Source organism: Hippocampus guttulatus, chromosome 8 (genome assembly GCF_054856545.1).
Source record: "Hippocampus guttulatus isolate MCC_2025c chromosome 8, RoL_Hgut_1.0, whole genome shotgun sequence".
Lineage (NCBI taxonomy): Eukaryota > Metazoa > Chordata > Actinopteri > Syngnathiformes > Syngnathidae > Hippocampus > Hippocampus guttulatus.
Window position 1 is genome coordinate 19,911,453 of NC_141268.1, and position 16,880 is coordinate 19,928,332.

At 43.2% G+C, this 16,880-nt stretch overlaps 1 protein-coding gene across 5 annotated transcripts; it reads right to left on the bottom strand.

The window, feature by feature from the left end:
* Positions 1–401: 401 nt before the first annotated feature.
* Positions 402–9,897, bottom strand: asip1 (agouti signaling protein 1). Of its 5 annotated transcripts, XM_086118507.1 has the most exons (6): positions 9,732–9,897; positions 7,043–7,231; positions 3,538–3,659; positions 1,155–1,357; positions 938–975; positions 402–774 (listed from the first exon to the last, which is right to left on the bottom strand). In XM_086118507.1, exons 4-6 carry the CDS (start codon positions 1,333–1,335, stop codon positions 610–612), a joined length of 384 nt encoding a protein of 127 aa, XP_085974633.1. In that variant the 5' UTR covers positions 1,336–1,357; positions 3,538–3,659; positions 7,043–7,231; positions 9,732–9,897; the 3' UTR covers positions 402–609. The 5 variants fall into 5 exon arrangements, with proteins under 5 accessions (XP_085974633.1, XP_085974631.1, XP_085974632.1 ...); XM_086118505.1 differs by lacking the exon at positions 3,538–3,659; XM_086118506.1 differs by lacking the exon at positions 3,538–3,659 and having other exon boundaries at positions 9,701–9,889.
* Between the last annotated feature and the right edge of the window lie 6,983 nt (positions 9,898–16,880).

Consider the following 16,880-nt stretch of genomic DNA (forward strand, 5'->3'; position numbering starts at 1 on the left):
AATAAATCAAATAAAACCTTCATCACCTGGAATAGTCGGGGGGCGGGGGCGCCGCATGGAATTTCTTTATTAATTGCTTTGAAAGATTCATTTTCATGAGTGTGTGGTGGGAGAAAGGGTGTACGGACGAATTCCATCCAGATTTGTTCAAAATGTAGATGATTTCTATAAATCATTCACAAATCCAAAATGTATTCAAATAATGCAAAAATACTGAGTTAGAGGCTGTCTTTTGACCGGTACTGCTTATACGCATCTCGCCAATAAAAGGCGACCCAAGAAAGAGGCGATCCTCGAGGAATGTCCTCGTCCGCAGCGGCCAGTGAATTGAAGTTTCTTTGGTTTGTTTTTGTGGGTGCGCGCAAACGAGAGGGGGTGCGCTCATGGACAGACATCCAACATGATGTTGCATACACTTTTATTCAAAAACTATTTGCTTCTGATCGTCATAAGCTGTGCGTATGCATGCTAACTTGATGGCAGGATGCTGCCGCCCATGTTAAAGTAAAGTGCTTTCATGCTGTCGACTTAAAGGCAAGCTCGGGAACTCGGGGAGGGGCCTCGGGGATGGGGGTGTGGGGTCAGGTCAGGTCAGGTCATCGGGGACCCTCAGCATTGAGGGTTTCCCATGCGGCAGTAACACACGGTCCTGAAGATGCGGCAGTGGCACAAAGCGCAGAAATCGCAGCACACCTTTCCCTCGGATTTGCAGCTGCCCCACATGGGGACGCAGCTGGCGGGGGGCGGGGGGCGCCGCCTGCGACCAAGCTTGTTCTGAGGAGCAAGTTTGCACGAGCGTCAGAAAAATGCAACGTGCAGTGACGTCAGTGGCGATTGCTTTCAACACAAACGAGCGTGTACAAACACACACAATCTAATTAATCATCAATGCTCCCAAAAAATTGACAACCGCCCCCCCCCCCCCCCACACACACACCTTTTTTGCCTTCTTTTTCCTTCCTGGTTTTGGCAGTTCTGGAGGAAAGAAAACACATGGTAATGTCTCGGGTTTTTTTTTTTTAATTGTTATTGCCGTTTTGAGTGTTCTTTTTTGTGTCTATAGTTATTATTATGCCCATTGTCATAGTTATGGTCGTGTATTCATTCACATTGTGGGCGTTCTTGTCAAGTGAACAATGACGAACACAACTTGCCCACAATGACGACGGGTGCATACAATCCTCCAGCGTTGCCGTCGCGGTTGCCCTCCGAGATTGTGTTGGAGATGGCGGCCTTGTTGCCGCTCGGCGTGTCGTCGGGCAACATGTGGGCGGTGCCCAGTAAGTAGTGCGAAGCGGTTAACACAAAGCTGGCCAGCAACAACGCAGCACGCATCCTCGTGGTGCTTTTCGCCTTTCTGCAGAAAAAAAAGACCCCCCCCAAAAAAGTCTCCATTAAAGTGACAAGAAACAACAAAAGCATGAGAAATGCTGAACAAAATAAGAGAAAACATTCATCATTGTTTCACTCCAGATTGGAAGAACGCCCCCCCCCACTCAAAATAAAAAACTTTTGTTTAAGGTGACTGACAACATAAGACAATCAACCGCTAACACACCCGCATGCACACACACAAGGGAGGAACATGTGTCAAGGTCACAGCGCCTAGAAGGGCCTGCTTCTCATTTGCAAATCACTTTTAGGCCCTTCAATCACAATGAACACAGTATATTCCACTTTGAAATGTGACAAAATATGGACAAAGTGCTTGCATGTGAAGACTTTTTGGATTGCTGTTTCCTTCATTACACCTCTTTTATTTTTCCAGGAAACAGAGACTGAGTCCCATATCATGTGTGTTTGCCTGTAATACGCCATTTCCCAGTAAATCCATCTCGGCGAAAATACGTCTGACTGTGACACATTGACGGTTTGTATTCCAGATCCAATTGAGCATTTGTTGTTTTTCCAGATGGGAACAGAAGATATTTTTTTTGCCGCTCACAATGTTTTTAGCTTGCTGTGAAAAAACCCCCACATATGGCACAATTTCTTGAATTATCCTGTTTTGAGAACGAAAACCAACACAGAGAAATGTTTTTGAATTTTACTAGCACTGAATCAGTGGGGGGGGGGGGCGGTCAAATGTATAAAAAAACATTCTCCTTTGTTGTTGTGTGAACAAAATCTGAGATAAAGGGGTAGTCGAAATCAAGTCAAAAGTTTTTTGACAATAATATATTCTATGTGGCTCCACTCGTCTGAAGGCGGTATTCCGATGAGAATTGCGTTTTTGGAATAGGAATGAAGCAGCAAGTTGCGACCGTTTTGATTTTTCACAGAGGGCGGCCATTTTGTTTTGTACGGCCACTTGCTGTCGACTGAAAATGACATTCCAGTGTCGGGTGGACTCCTCCGGCCAAGGTCACGTGATCAAACCGATAACACAGGTGAGCCGTGATTGGTCGTGACCTGAGCCCGTCCGGCATTGTGATGTCATTTTTTAGTCGACAGCAAATGGCAAAATGGCCGCCCTCTGAGATGATTCAAATCGTCTACGTTTTGCTGCTTCATCCATATATCACAAACACAATATTAATCAGAATTTCGTGTTTAAAACTAGTGCGGCCACATTGAACATATTCTTGTCAAGACAATTATTGGCTTGACTTCAACAGCAGAGGGCGATATTGCTTCAACATGCTCGTTCCACCAATGCAATATTAATCAGAATACAAGTGTGGGCACATGCAATGGATTCTTGCAAAAAGTACTTTGGAGTTTAGTTTCACTTGTAGACCAGCCAAGTTCTATCTGTACGTCATATGTTTATTGTTGTAAGTGTTAAGGGGGGAAAAAAGAAAATAAACACATTTTTTTGTGAGATTTTCAAAAATATATTAATGGCCAATTAATTGGTTATCAGAATTTTATTCTGTCAAATATCAGAATCAGCATCAGGCTAAAAACACATTTAAATTTTGAATAATGTAAATCGGGCTAAAGTTATGATTATGTTATCATGAACAATTATAGTATTCATTTAGAATGATCAATATGCCGAATTTTGTTTCTATAAAAATCTGCCTGTGTCCACAACTTCAAATAATCAAGACTACAACATTCCTGGGAAATCACAATTGTCCCACCACTATTTTCAGAACAGGCCCGCATGCTACTCGTGTTGCCCCTGGGGGCGCCACCTTGGTGAGCCGTGCCTTTGAGGGAAATTTCCCGTGGGACACCTGATGATGATGATGATGATGATGTGTCCCACTGCTTGTCAGATCATTGCTAAAATGGATGCAATAACAATAGTAATTGAAATTTTAATACAAAAATTAATCCTAGTGTGGGACCAGATGGGAGGATGTCAAAGTTGACCACAGATAAAGAATTTAATGACTTCCAAGTCTGAGAAATGCGATGTGGTGGCAAGCCACCGCAAGCACGTGATTTATGAGCAAGCCTGGATCTCATCAAGCGCCACTTCTCACACTCCTCCAGCATGCCTGGGAGGTGTGGGGGCAGGGGGGGGGGGTGCAAATTCAATATCCTATATATATTTGGGGACCCAAACTTACGACATTAGCATACCTTTGGAATCGAGAAGTCAATATCACATGATGGTGTCTTTGACCTTTTCCCACAGGTCAAATTCTTTTTCACCGTTTCAATTTTCTCTTGCAATTTCCTTGAAGAAAACATTGGTTCACAACCTGGAACATCACATGAAGCACAGGTCCATAGTTGGAGAAAGAATTTGAGGAATGGGTGAAGAGCAAAAAGTGTTTTGTTTTTTCCATGTATACTGCCCAAGTTCGAGAGTAAAAACCTCTTAAAGAATAAAAGAGAGAATAATACGCTGACAAATGAGCATTTTATTCAGTTCACTTGTATTTTTTTTATATTTTCTACTTTCGTTTAGACAAAATCCAGCTTTGCCCTCAATGATTGCAATTTTTTTTTCCCGAAAAAAAAATACAACTATTTCCAGATGACAACTTTCTCTCTACGTGTCAAGGTTTTCTTTTTATTCTTGAAATATATGTGTATAACTTTATTATCAGAACCGCATGTTTGGGTGGGGCGTCAATTAACATAAATTAGTTTTCATGGACTTTTCTCTCGAAAATAAGCATTTTGGGCTGCAGTTGGTTACCATAAACGACACTGCAGTAGAAACGATTACGTGGGAACATTTTTTTCTGCCCCGCTTCCTAAAGTTGAGAATCCCCCGGTCGTGGGGCCCAGGCTAAAAACCTTAATTACAGATTATCCCCTTGATGATTCAAAAACCAGCATCTAGCTCGAAGGTTGACATGTGGGCAATCAAGTTTTCAAAGAAGCGTGTTCCACTTATGGTTCCGAAAATTATTTTTCTTCCTGCTGGCACGTGTGCCAAACCGCCATTTTGTGCTCATTCGTTTCTGACTAATGTGATTTACGGGGAAATTAGTTCCATACGATGCAACCGAGATGATGAGAATATGACCGCAGTAAAAATATCACTCGATGCAATGTAAATATAATCCATCAAAAGTACATAAAATAGGATGTGCAAAAACAGTGCTAAAGTTGATCTAAATACGGTGCCGTAGTGCAAAATAAATACAATTGTTGTGAAATACAATGACAAATAGTTAATGTTCTGTATATCGAGAATTCTAAACCTCTTATGGTCCATTAACGGTCAATTTTTGAAATTAGGGTGTCATACAAAGGCAGGGATGGGAATGGTGCAGAACATCAAATGCCCTCAAATCAATTCTAATTCTGCTTCATTCTCACCAGTGGAACGTGTGGCAAGGTATGACATCAGTGCCTTGAAGTGCTATTCGCATGAAGTATAGGTGGCCTGAAATATGAGGGCACACCAAAGGAATATGTATCTCCTAATCGCTCATCGAATAAAAATGTGTGAGGAAAGAAATTGCACAGCAAGTCACCACCGCAGCATTTTTACTCCGCCAATGTGTGGGGAACGTGTTGTAATAATTATACGGGATATCGTTACCAATTATTTTAATAGTTCAAATCTGATGTTCATTTTCTCGAGATGATTTCACTTGCTGAAAGCATTTCAACAATTACATTGAATTCAATTGTTTTGTCTTTATTTCAAAGAAAGGTTTTGAAAAAAAAAACCCCAAAAAACAAAGGCTGTAAGTCATAAGCGGGAAACAAAAGAACAATTTCTGTCATTTGTTTTCCTTTCATAATATTGCCTTTTTATAATTAATTGACACTAAATTTAAATCAAAACAAAAGCGCCAATGTCAGGTTGACATCCCGACACGAAAATAAAGTCCAGAAATGAAGTTGAGCTTGTCGTGCAATTCAGTCTGACTCACAACTGGCTCACATTTTGCAGAACAAATCACATTATAGAGAATAAAATACCAGATTTTAAATAAGTAAATAATTATGTTGCCGCGTGGCTGCCTGACTTTTTTTTTTCCCAGGGGGCGGGGGGTGGGGGGGTTACTTCTCTTTGGACAGGCTGGATTCTGCAGTCGGAATTATTTTAATGTCAGCTTTTTTAACAATGTTTTTAAAAATGCCGTTTTTGTTTGTTGGTATTTGCAATTCAAATAAAGTTGCTAATTAAAACCTCAGCATCAGTTGAGGAACCGACAAGCTCGCGTATGCGGCAGGCGTAGGAGCTTGAAACCATCCGGCTGCTGTCAACATTTTCAACAGGGGGCCGGAGCTTGTCGCCTCAACGGGGTGAACATTTCTCAAAAGGAGTTTGCGACATTTGGCCTCCTGTCAAAAGTTTCCTGGGGAGCCGTAAAAGTGCCAGGAGAGCCTCCGCGTGTCGCAAAAATGGGAGAGAAAGTCGCTCAGAAGGTCTTTAAACCATTCCGGCGGACGGCGTCCATCCCAGCTGCGTAAGAGTTGTCACAAGAGCCGCAACTCTCTAAGGAGAGTTGGAACGCTCCCGGAGGAATCTGAACTCTGCCGCTACTTCGACCAAGAGGAAAACCCGAGCCTTTAAGATGCTGGCACACTGCCTGAGGAAAAAAAATAAAAAATTTCTCAAAACGATAAAGCAACTGTCAAGATTTGAGCTGGCAGGGGGGCCGGGCTGGCCGAAACTCCCAAAACGGAGAGAAAAAGGCGCTTGAAGCAATCCGACTGCAAGTGGAGCCGGAACGCTTCTCATAGAACCGAGAGAAAATCACTCCAGCGACCATCGAAAGCGGTTTTCAATAGGCAGTCAGAGGAGTCGAAATTTCTCAAATCACCTTACAAAGGATCCGGCAGCTGAAAACAGTTTGGCCGGGGGCGCTTGAATATACCCGAGGGCTGCGCCTCCGGGAAGCGTTCAATGTTTGGGAGCCCTCAAGGAGCCGCAACGCTGCCGGGACGTTTTGCAAGACGTCTCAACGCAGCTTGAAACAACCCGGGAGCCGTCAACGATTCCTGAGGGTTACCAGAACGGCGCGTGGACTTGCGACAATGACTGAAAAACTGAAACGCTGAAACGATCTTGTCAGCGGTTCCAGCTGGGGAGCCATAAAAGGTGAGGAAAGGGTAAACTCTTACCACAGAGGCCGCAAGAGAAGGAATGCTGCTGGAACTTCTCAAAAAAATTGCTTCATTCATAATGGTAACGTTGTCAGAAATCTGCCGGGAAATTCTCGCAAAATAGAGCGGAAAACCCTCCGGAGGGGCGCAAAATAATCCGGGCAGCGACTAACATTTTCAGCGTGGCCGTAAGGGGCCAGAACTGCGCCAGCACTTTGTGCAAAACGGGAGAGAAAAGCTCCTTGAAATGAGCCATAAAGTTGCTCCACCAATGCCGGAGGAGCACAAACGTGTGCCGGAGGAGCCGGAACGCTGCCGGATCTTCTCACAAGATGAAGGAGCGTAAAACAATCAGGCAGCGGTAGAAACGTAAAACGGTGGCAATTTTGGTGGAGGAGCTGGAATACTGCCAGAACAAAATGCAGATAAAAACCTCTCCGGAAAGCCGTCACGGTGCTTCTGGAACACTGCCGGAACTTCTCGCAAAAGCGTCAGGCAATCTTTTTTCACCATCGTAATGTTTCATCCGTTTGGACGAAATGTTTACATACATGACGCGTGACCTCACCTCACTTTGAAAGTCCCGCGAGGCAAAAGTTCCCGCGCGGCTCCTGCTCTTCTGGTCGGACTGCTCGGCTGTGGGTCACGTCCGTCCTCGCCCGCCGGTTTCCCAAATGTCCCGCCGGTATCCTCCCATTGCGCTTTTTAATCCGAGCTCAGTGTCTGCGGCGGCTACCTTCGCCCCTCAGCTGACAATCTGCCAGGAAGGTTTGGAGACGGCGGTGGGTGGGCGGGGTGGGGTGGGGGGGAGTATGCAGACCACAGATGAGAACACGCTGTGAACATGGCAACAACACGCTACGATGACACCCTGGCTTTCGGCCCCACGGTGGAAACGCTTATTGACATGGACATGAAAGCCATCGCTTACATACCATTGACATGACTTTGCATCATATTTGCATGACAGTACAGCTGCCATTGACATTCCAAAGACGTTTGGTCCGTACTTTCCACGGCGTTTATTATCACATGCGCATGACTCGGCAGCACGTTTTTTGTTTTTTTTTTGTGTCCTTTTTTTTGCGGGTGATGTTAAATGAACCGTTGACGTGACGTGACACGGACCGTTGGCGAAGCACTTAAAAGCCATAATTTACGTGACATTTCCAAGACTCTCAAGCCACAAGTATTTACATCACAATTACACAGATCGACATGCACCCCCATTCGTCTGTGTTGACAATATACTCAACTCGTCTGTATTTCTCGAGCACTTTAAAACAACCACCGCTGGACACAATGTGCTGGACATGGAGCAAAATTCATTCATACAACAACAAACAAATGAATAACAAAGACAGTCGAAAGCGCAAAAACAGTCAAAATAAAAATCAAGTCTCACGCTGAGTCAAAAGCCAAAGAACAAAAATGAGCTTTGAGATGAGTTTTAAAGATGGACAGCGAAGGGGCTTGCTGAATGTTAAGCGGGGGGGGGGGGGGGGGGGGGCTTGATGCCCTCCGAGCCTTCACTGAGATCTCGGTACCTCTAATAGCTGACCTGGAGCACCGGGCAGGAGCGGAGGAGTTCAGAGAGGTAAGGTGGGGTCAGGCCATTTCAAGATTTGAAAACAAATACTGTAATAGGATCTTAAAAAGAAGGAGTCTAGGGAGCCAGTGAAGGACTTCTGTGCTCCCTCTTACGAGTACCAGTTAAGTGGCGAGCTGCAGCATTCTGGACCAACTGGAGACGCTTAATGGAGGATTGGCTGACTCCAAAGTAAAGTGACGACGGCATCGATTACTGTTTCAAAGAGCTCATCAGAAAGGAGAGGCTTTACTTTCGCGAGCTGCCTAAGATGAAAGAAGCTGGATTTGAACAACGGCACCAATTTGCCGCTCAAATTTCAAATCACTGTCCAATTCAAGACCCGAGCTCGAGACCGTTGGCATGTACAAGGAGCAACGAGCAATGTAAGAAAAACCAAGCAAACATACAAACGCGAGGAGGAATTGAAAGCTAAGTGAAATTTAATCTATGCAAGAGGGAAAAGAAAACGAAGATGAAAACGCTGCATGCTGGTCCTTCAGTCAGTAATAAATAGACGATAACTCCACGGGCGACTCAAACACACAACTTAAGAGGCCACAAAGAACGTTTCCAATCAATCAACCGTCCATTTGTTGACATGAAATCATGCTGCAATGTTCAAAACAAAGTGTTGTTTTCATTCGAGACAACAACAAAACTACAAACTAAGATAAAATGTCATTTCCCCTCGGGCAATGAAAAAAAAAATCTTTAACAAAACGCAAGGCAGATTTGCTCTTTTTTTTGGGCCATTTTCTCTTTGTTGTTCCTTCAAACATTGTGTCCATCACACATTTGATTCCATTTCTCTGCTTCATCTTGTTATACTCAAAAGACGTGAATATATGTCCTGTAAAAAGTATATTTTTTAGTTTGACTGTATCAAAACTGCAAAAACAACTAAGTACATTAAGATGGAACAACTTGACATTTTAAATGATTGACATTTATGGCAACAATTTGCAGAGTTGTACCTGTATTAGGTTTAGGGGTAACATCTGGAAGTTGGGGTACAATACAAGAGGCAGTTCTGTAAACTGTTATTTATTTGTATACAGTACAGGAAACCCCATTTTCACATGGGCGAAATTTTAATTATTTTATCGAGTTGACCAACTCCAAATTGTATCCAAGTTTGTTGCTGTGATTTTTTTTTTAGTGTATATAAAATCATTTTTTAAAAACATCTAAGAAAAACTGCGGTGGTTCGTGGGGAAACGAATGTAAATATTCACTGTCGACTCTTTGGAGCGAATTTGATACGCGCCCTTTTTTTGTTTTGTTTTTTGCTATATTGACAAAAGTGTCGCAGGTACGCGCTGTTTGTGCACTGCTCCGAAACCAAACGCGAAAGTTGAAACTCGCACTGGCAGCAGGGGACCAACCACTCACTGGCCGTCCGTGTGTCGTTGGCTTGGAGACGGGACCAATGGACGGTGCTCTGTGCTCATTTCAGCGTTGAAAGCCCCACAATAGTCCGACGCGTTGCTCACTTCTGTACTGCGGTCGCGCTACAGTAATTGTGTACTACTCGTGTAAAATGTACAGCACTTTGTATACAGCGGTGGTTGTTTTCAAATGCTCCGTAAATAACAGTTGAGTTGAGAGTAAAATGGCACCGAGCGAGACTGCTACCTTGAGATACAAGTTTCATTTGTTGCCTGACCTCGTTCGAATCTTAGAATGGAAGTAACGAGTCGAGGGGGCCACTGCGAGTCCGTTCCTCATCGAAACTTGTCTGTTGGAGAAAGAGCGAGCTCCCCCGCCGCTATTCAGGACGTGAACATTGGCCATGGCAGAGAATGAAGTGACAAAAGTGACTTTCGACGCACTGTTTGTGTCAGCGTTGACGTGACGTTGAATACATTGATTGGATGACGTTTGCGTGCGCCGCCGGAACTACAAAAAAAAAAATCCCTCCGCCGAATTCCATTCTGCGAGGCAACCTTTAATGTCAATACAAATCATAATCATAGTGTTTAGAATGATAAAAAGAGGAATGACACAATGCCGCCTTGAGATTTGAGTTTAATTCATCCCGTGACCGCGCTCGTAACCAAAACCATTGTCAAAAAGTACTTTGTTTTCAGTTGCATATGATTAAAATGTGCTGAACTGACCTCACTATCTCCTCTTGTCTTTGAAAATAAACAAATGATAAATCCTTTCCAAACACATTTGGGTCATATGCAACCGATGTTAAAATGAAGTAAAGTAAATCCAAATGATTTTTTTAAAAAAAATCTCAAATCCTCATTCACCATTGGAAGGAAAATCCAATTCATACCCCCCACCCCCGCAAAAAAAAAACCCACACAAACATGTTTTGGGGTTTTTTTGCATTTTTTTGCACTAACACTATTTTAGGCTTCAGCATCACAAATAACTTTTTGCTTCGCAGCTAACCTGCAAACAGGAAATGGAGCAAAAAGTGAACGTTTTGTCCATCCTTGTTCTTCGGTGGCGGTTGTCAAAGCCGCTTAAAGGTGCATTAGTGCCAACAAATGGTCTTGCGCTTCCACTGCAAGGAAACCAATGTGAATTGAATATTGTGAAAGTTGCTGTTGTCACCTGGCGGCAGGAGTCTGAAGTGCACTTGCAATTCAATTTCTCGCTCTTATCTCAAGGGGGGGGGCAAGCGACGGCTTGTGTCACAAAACTCAAATTGAGACACTTATATTCCATGTTTTTACGCAATCCCCTTTATTTGTTTTTTAATCCTTATTTTTATTGTATTTTTTTAATCTTTCTGTTTTGCCCTCCTGGGGGTTGAAGCTAAGGCAATATTGATAATATTTGTCAACGGTGAGCATGTGAAGCGCTTTGAGACTTTTTTCTGTGATTGCGGGCTATAGAAATCAATTTGACTTGTCTTGAGTAATGCACGGACACCAACTGTGTGCTAACTGGAACTTTATTCATCCTAAATTGTAGCTGACAATGCGCAGCAACACACGACACTTGACTGCACCGTGTCACAACATTTGACGGAATGCGGCAAAGGACCAGAACCACTGAAGCGTGACTAAAGAAAAGTAATATTTTGAATCGTTTGTTTTTATTTGTTTCTATGCCAGTCCCAAAATATGTCGAAACATGACAATGAAGTTTTGGGACTGGATTATATCACGTAAGAATGAATTTCTGGCTGTTGCCAAGTGGATAAGAATGCGGCTCGCTGATCAAAGTGTCGCAAATTTGTCGGCGCCGATTGACGACAAGGTGGAATGAACGTGACGTTCCAGATGTTGGAGATGTTCTCCAGTGGGATTTATTCAGATTTGCGCCGTCATTGGGCAAATCACTGAGGCTCTTTGTCAAAGACTAAATGTTAATTTTTCGTCGAAAACGTCAACAGTGTAAGAGTCGAAATGGGATTTGGTGGCATTTAGCACGAGGCCGTGTGACTCAAAATTGAAACATGATGAGCTTGACAAGGTCATATAAGGTAGAGCTGGAACCGGGGAGCATGAATGACCATGTCGAAATAAATTCAGATGCAAATCATTTTCGCGTGGGAAGTTTTCGGTTCCAAGAATGATTTGTGGCCAATGTGTTGTCTCATGCCAAGAGCCACCAATTTGGGGGATTCAAGAATTCTCAGTTTAATCTGGTTTTTTTTAAAAACAGCAAAGCCTCTTTTTTTTCCAGTTGTTATTCCCAAATCCAGCATTTTTTTTGGTCTTTAGTTCCCAATGTTAGCTAAGCTAGCGCAACACGTTTTTGAGAGCATAGAGGCCCACGTTTTAGACCTTATCAATTTCATTCAGAAGTTTGTTCTGAAGACATTATCCAATCCCGAGTTGTGTAAAAACATCCATGAATATGATGATTTGCACATGCAAATGATTTCTGGGGAGCCGCGCGGCAACGAGACCGACTCCTGACATTGACGCGAGGGAAACCTGGCGTGTTTGATTGTGATAAATACAGAAATAGCGCCCGCAATTGACAGTCCGTCTTTTAATACCGTGCGCCGTACGGTCGTGAAAATACGGTACAACGTAAAAAAAATCCAGACATAAACCAGGACAAACCAAAATAGTTGGACAGAGTGCAACAAGGAACAGATGCCGGAACCCCCCCCCCCCCCCCCCGGCCCCCCACAAAAAAAAACCACACACAAAAAAAACAAAGGGGGTTATACAAAAAAGAACAAATCAACAATGTTCAACAATGGTAAATGACTACAGTCCTCAACTATATAGGAGGAAACACGAGCATAATAAACAAAACAGTGCAAAGAGATGCGAGGTCCAAACTACACAGATAAGAAAAGGAAACAAACAAGAGAAGCAAATTGAGTTAGTTTAGTGTGACGGAGACAAAAGACAGATGGGGGAAGAAAAAAAACCCCAAGTTTAGCAAACCAAACGGCCGAGAGACGAGGAAGCGAATAACCAGAATGCTGTTTTTCATCCCCCCCCCCCCAATAATTCTGGAATAAAGAATCAGTAAATGATCAAGAACACACTCATTTTCAATGAATGACAATCATACAATTCTACTTCAAAATTTTGAATTGAAATGTTTTCATTTTGGGCAGCATGGTGGAAGACTGGTTAGCATGTCGGCAGACTGGTTAGCATGTCGGCCTCGCAGTGCAGAAGTGCAGGGTTCGATTCCGGCTCCGGCTTTCCTGTGTGGAAACTGCATATTCTCCCCCGTGCCTGCGTGGGATTTCTCCGGGTACTCCGATATCCTCCCACATTCCAAAAACATGCACCATAGGTGAATGGGACACTCAAAAATTGTCCCAAGGTGTATGTGTGAGCGAAAATGGTTGTTCATCCATGTGTGCCCTGCGACTGGCTGGCAACTAGTTCAGGGTGTACCCCGCCTACTGCCCGGAAATGGCTGGGATCGTCTCCAGCATGCTGTCACTTGGCTTTTTTTTGTTTTGTTTTAATCATTCGAATTTGTCAAGCTTGGTAAAAACACCACTCACTGTGATGTGTCTAATTTACATTTGTTTTCACTTTGCTGGAACTTTAATAACAGGGAAACTATTTCAGACGCCGGGGTTTTTGCTCGCAGTTGGACGAGCAAGGGTTCATAAACACAAGAGGGAGTGATGTTGAGCTCCATCTATCACGGCTGAGATTTGGTGCTAATCGAAGATAATCGATTTGGTGCTAATCGAAGATAATCCCAGCTGCGATTTCAACCTCGATAGCTCCCTAATTGCTTCCATCACTCGTGTGATCGGTGAAATACGAGGCAATCAAACATCAATCGACAATCAAATCGGCTGCTCCCGTCAGGTCGTTTTCAATCAAGCTAGCCGGATCGCGCCAAACGGTTAGCTGTGTTGTTTTGCTCAAACGCTGATGTTTTGTAGCCGTTGACGGCTAACGCTAGCCAGTTAGCCGTTGAGCCGGTGAGATGGTCAACTTTTACGCTCGTGCGCATGATGTTCAACACCGCCCTGTCGTTTTAACGTGTCGCGTTCCCCACGTTTTACTGTCGCTCAAGAAGGACGGACTGAAATAGCGGGAAACAGCCAGTTAGCTCACTGAATTCACTCGGTGAATCGACTCCACTCAAGTTCAATTCTTGGAAATTGCCTGAGGTCTCGATTCGTCTTTTTGGCGGGAGTTTCCTTCATTTCCTGTGAATTCTGACTAATCATCCATGGTGTGACGTGATGGCGGTTTACAGTCAGTTTTTGTAGGGCCTCCAAATGCTGACATGGCATTTTGACCCCACACATTTATGATGACCCTCAAACATGACCGCAAAAGCATCTCCTGTTGACTTTTCTGGTTTGTCACTTAACAGCCAAAAGAAAAACAGCGAGAGGAGAGTCGCTGGTTTCCTTCCCTTGTTTTGGGACAGTGCCGGTATTTTTCATACATTTATTTATTTATTTTTGTGCGAGTGAGCTTCTTGTTTTTTTCTTTCACCACATCAATTAGACTTGATCCAAAAGAAAAACCTTTGCATACCGGCCTTCACTTACTCTTACAAAAATGTCAAAACCAGACCACAATCCCAAGCAGTTAATAATTTATTTTACTCGAAATGAAGTGTTCTTGGTTAGGTTTCTAAATTAGGGTTTTAAGGCAGGCTTTGAGATTCATGAGAGTTTCCAGAAAAGGTTATGATTCCAATGCGTAAAGCATTTTGAAGTTTTTGCTGGGACTCGGCGCTCGTTTTGGAATGAGAACAAGCTGCATGTCTGCTTCGTGGGTGACGTTTTCACAATTCAGCCCTTTTTTCAAAGTTAATTTATGACTGAGGCTCAAAATGTCCTTTTGCATGAGAAGCAGTTTTGCTGATCAATGACTTAATATACATTGAGGAGCAACTTTATCATTTTGAGAAGCAATTTTGCAGGTTAATCCCAGAGACCCGAAGGACGGATTTTATCAAACAGAAAATTTCAAAACACCAAGCAACAATTGTTTTCCTGTTTTCTAATCAACATTTTTGATTTCTCAAAATCACGTTGTGAATAAGAGCAAACCTGATGTTCTTGTCGACAAACATTTTCAAGTGGGCCATTTTCGAACACACAATAAAATTCCGTTCAAATGTAACATTTCCAAAAGGGTCCGAGAAAGAAATGATCGGTACGTTTATTTATTTTTAAAGCAAACATCGACTGTCATGTCATTTTGACAAGATTGTGCAGACCTCAAAAGTCAATACTGTGCAGAGTGCATTTGACACACACACACACACACACACACACACACACACACACACACACACACACACACACACACACACACACACACAAAGCAGGGCTCGACAGGGCGCCCAATATGATCGCCAATGCTCCAAAGTTTTCAGCGTCTGCTAGTAAAAATCTCATCTGGATGCTGTACACAGGAAGCCCGCGGCGCAGAATCGAACCAATGACCTCTGCACTGTCAGGCGGACTTGCTAACCAGTCGCCCCCCCCCCCCCCCCCCCCCCGCCGTGTTCGCCGGGCGCAGCCGCTCGACGAAGAGCGACCGAGTGTCTCGGCGAGGATCGCCGCCCGGTCGCGCGTTGCCCGGATAATCAGCCAGCCCCAAAGGAAAGCGCTGCCCAGCCACGCTTTGATGAAACGTGTTTCCAATTGCGTCAAGCGAGCAAATGTTTTTCGTTTAGCTCTCGCCAAGCTCACCTCATGAGCTAATGAGCTAAGTGACATCTGCTGCAGTCCTCGGGCTACGCTCGCACCCACACGCAGACAGACGCAGCCGTGACATATGATCCGTGCGATGAAGTCAAATCGCACGGCAAGTTTGAATCTACGTTGATTTGAATCAGGACAACTTAGATGGCTACAAAAGCACGAGCGGGTCATGTTTTTTTTTATCGTGTCAACGCGTGTGTGTTTATTTATTGTCTGCTTCTCTGCGTGTGTGCACAAAGCGGTGACTCACGTGTACGTGCTGACAAGTGCGTTGCACGTGTATGAAGTCATGATGTTTGGAGTTTATTTTGCTAGCGAGCGACGTCTGCGTCAACAGACCACAACAGCTCGGTTACACTTTTAAGGCGATTCGCTACAAAGCCAGCCAGGGTCTGACGACTTCGAAGGAAGATTAGGCTTTCAAATGAGGGTGTCCAGTTCGGATTAGGGTTTTACACAAGGGCAAGCCTTGGGTTCCAGCGGAGCCCCAGATGTGACATTTAAACAAAACACACACAAAAAAACCCTAATGTAAGCTTATGTTATATTATTAGGCATCATTTTATGTTTGAGCATCATATTATTTCATGTTAAGGTGCTAAAATGTGTTTGTGTTTTGATTCGACAGAACAACAACGAAAAGCACATTGGATACATCGAGTGTGTGTGTGTGTACATTTGTTGGGAGTTTGTTGGGCTATAAAGCATTATTAATGAGCATGATAAAATCTCGGTCTCGCAAAGCTTTCCTCGCACTCCCATATGAACCGCGGTGGCTCCCCACTTCCCTTGCCCGATGGCGCTGATTGCAAACTTAGTATTGGTGCGCCGAAGCCCTTTTCACTCCGAGTCTTCAAAGTCCGACATTGAGCTACTGCTGCCCTGCCTTCGAAGCTGGTTCGATAAGTTTTTATAGATTGCTCATACATTACTCTCAATAGACCATTAGTTCACGGTCATGAACAGATCCAGAGTTCTCATTGAAGTGGAGTCCTACGGGAGACTATTCGGAGATTTTATATCTTATTTATTTATATTAGACTATATAAGACTTGTCTGAAGCTCATCCTCCATGTTCCCTTCGACTTTTTCAATAAAACAAAAAATGGATACCAATATGTTTGGAGTGTTTCAAATAAAACAAGAACAAAGCATATCTAATATAAATGAAAATAACATTTTTGCTTTTTTTTCCCAATAGTGATACATTAAAAAAACAAGAACATAAACCAAGACACTAAATGTTTTTGACTTTTCCATCCATCATCCAAATTTTATAAAAAACACAAATTAGTACATTTGGATATTTTTTCTCAAGAATTAAATAAGAACTTTTTAAAAAAAGGGGGGGGGCAGTTATTCAATTATTTTTATAGAGTAATACAGTATTTCAAAATGACGTTTCCTTCCTGACCGTGACATTTCACAGCGCACACTGCCACCTGCTGGACATATATACTTTGCGTGACGTCACAGAGTACTTTCATTCCATTGCTTTTCAACGGTAATTGGATGGTGACAAGTTGTAATTATGTACAAATACTTAACTGTACGCCTACAAATGGTACGTCCATTTTTCAGGTATCATTTTTTAAAAATACCTTTTCCATTATTTATTGTAGTTTGCCCATTTTTCAAACCTAACTCTCTTTGTGAAGATTTTGGTGACATCTTTTTGGGGTCACT

Excerpts from the sequence above, each read along its gene's own strand:
- asip1 (XM_086118505.1), bottom strand. The coding sequence starts at position 1,335 with ATGCGTGCTGCGTTGTTGCTGGCCAGCTTTGTGTTAACCGCTTCGCAC. Across the intron at positions 976-1,154 it reads TGCACCCGTCGTCATTGTGG|AACTGCCAAAACCAGGAAGG; the intron begins GCAAGTTGTGTT and ends TCTTTCCTCCAG. Across the intron at positions 775-937 it reads GGAAAAAGAAGGCAAAAAAG|AACAAGCTTGGTCGCAGGCG; the intron begins GTGTGTGTGTGG and ends CTTGCTCCTCAG.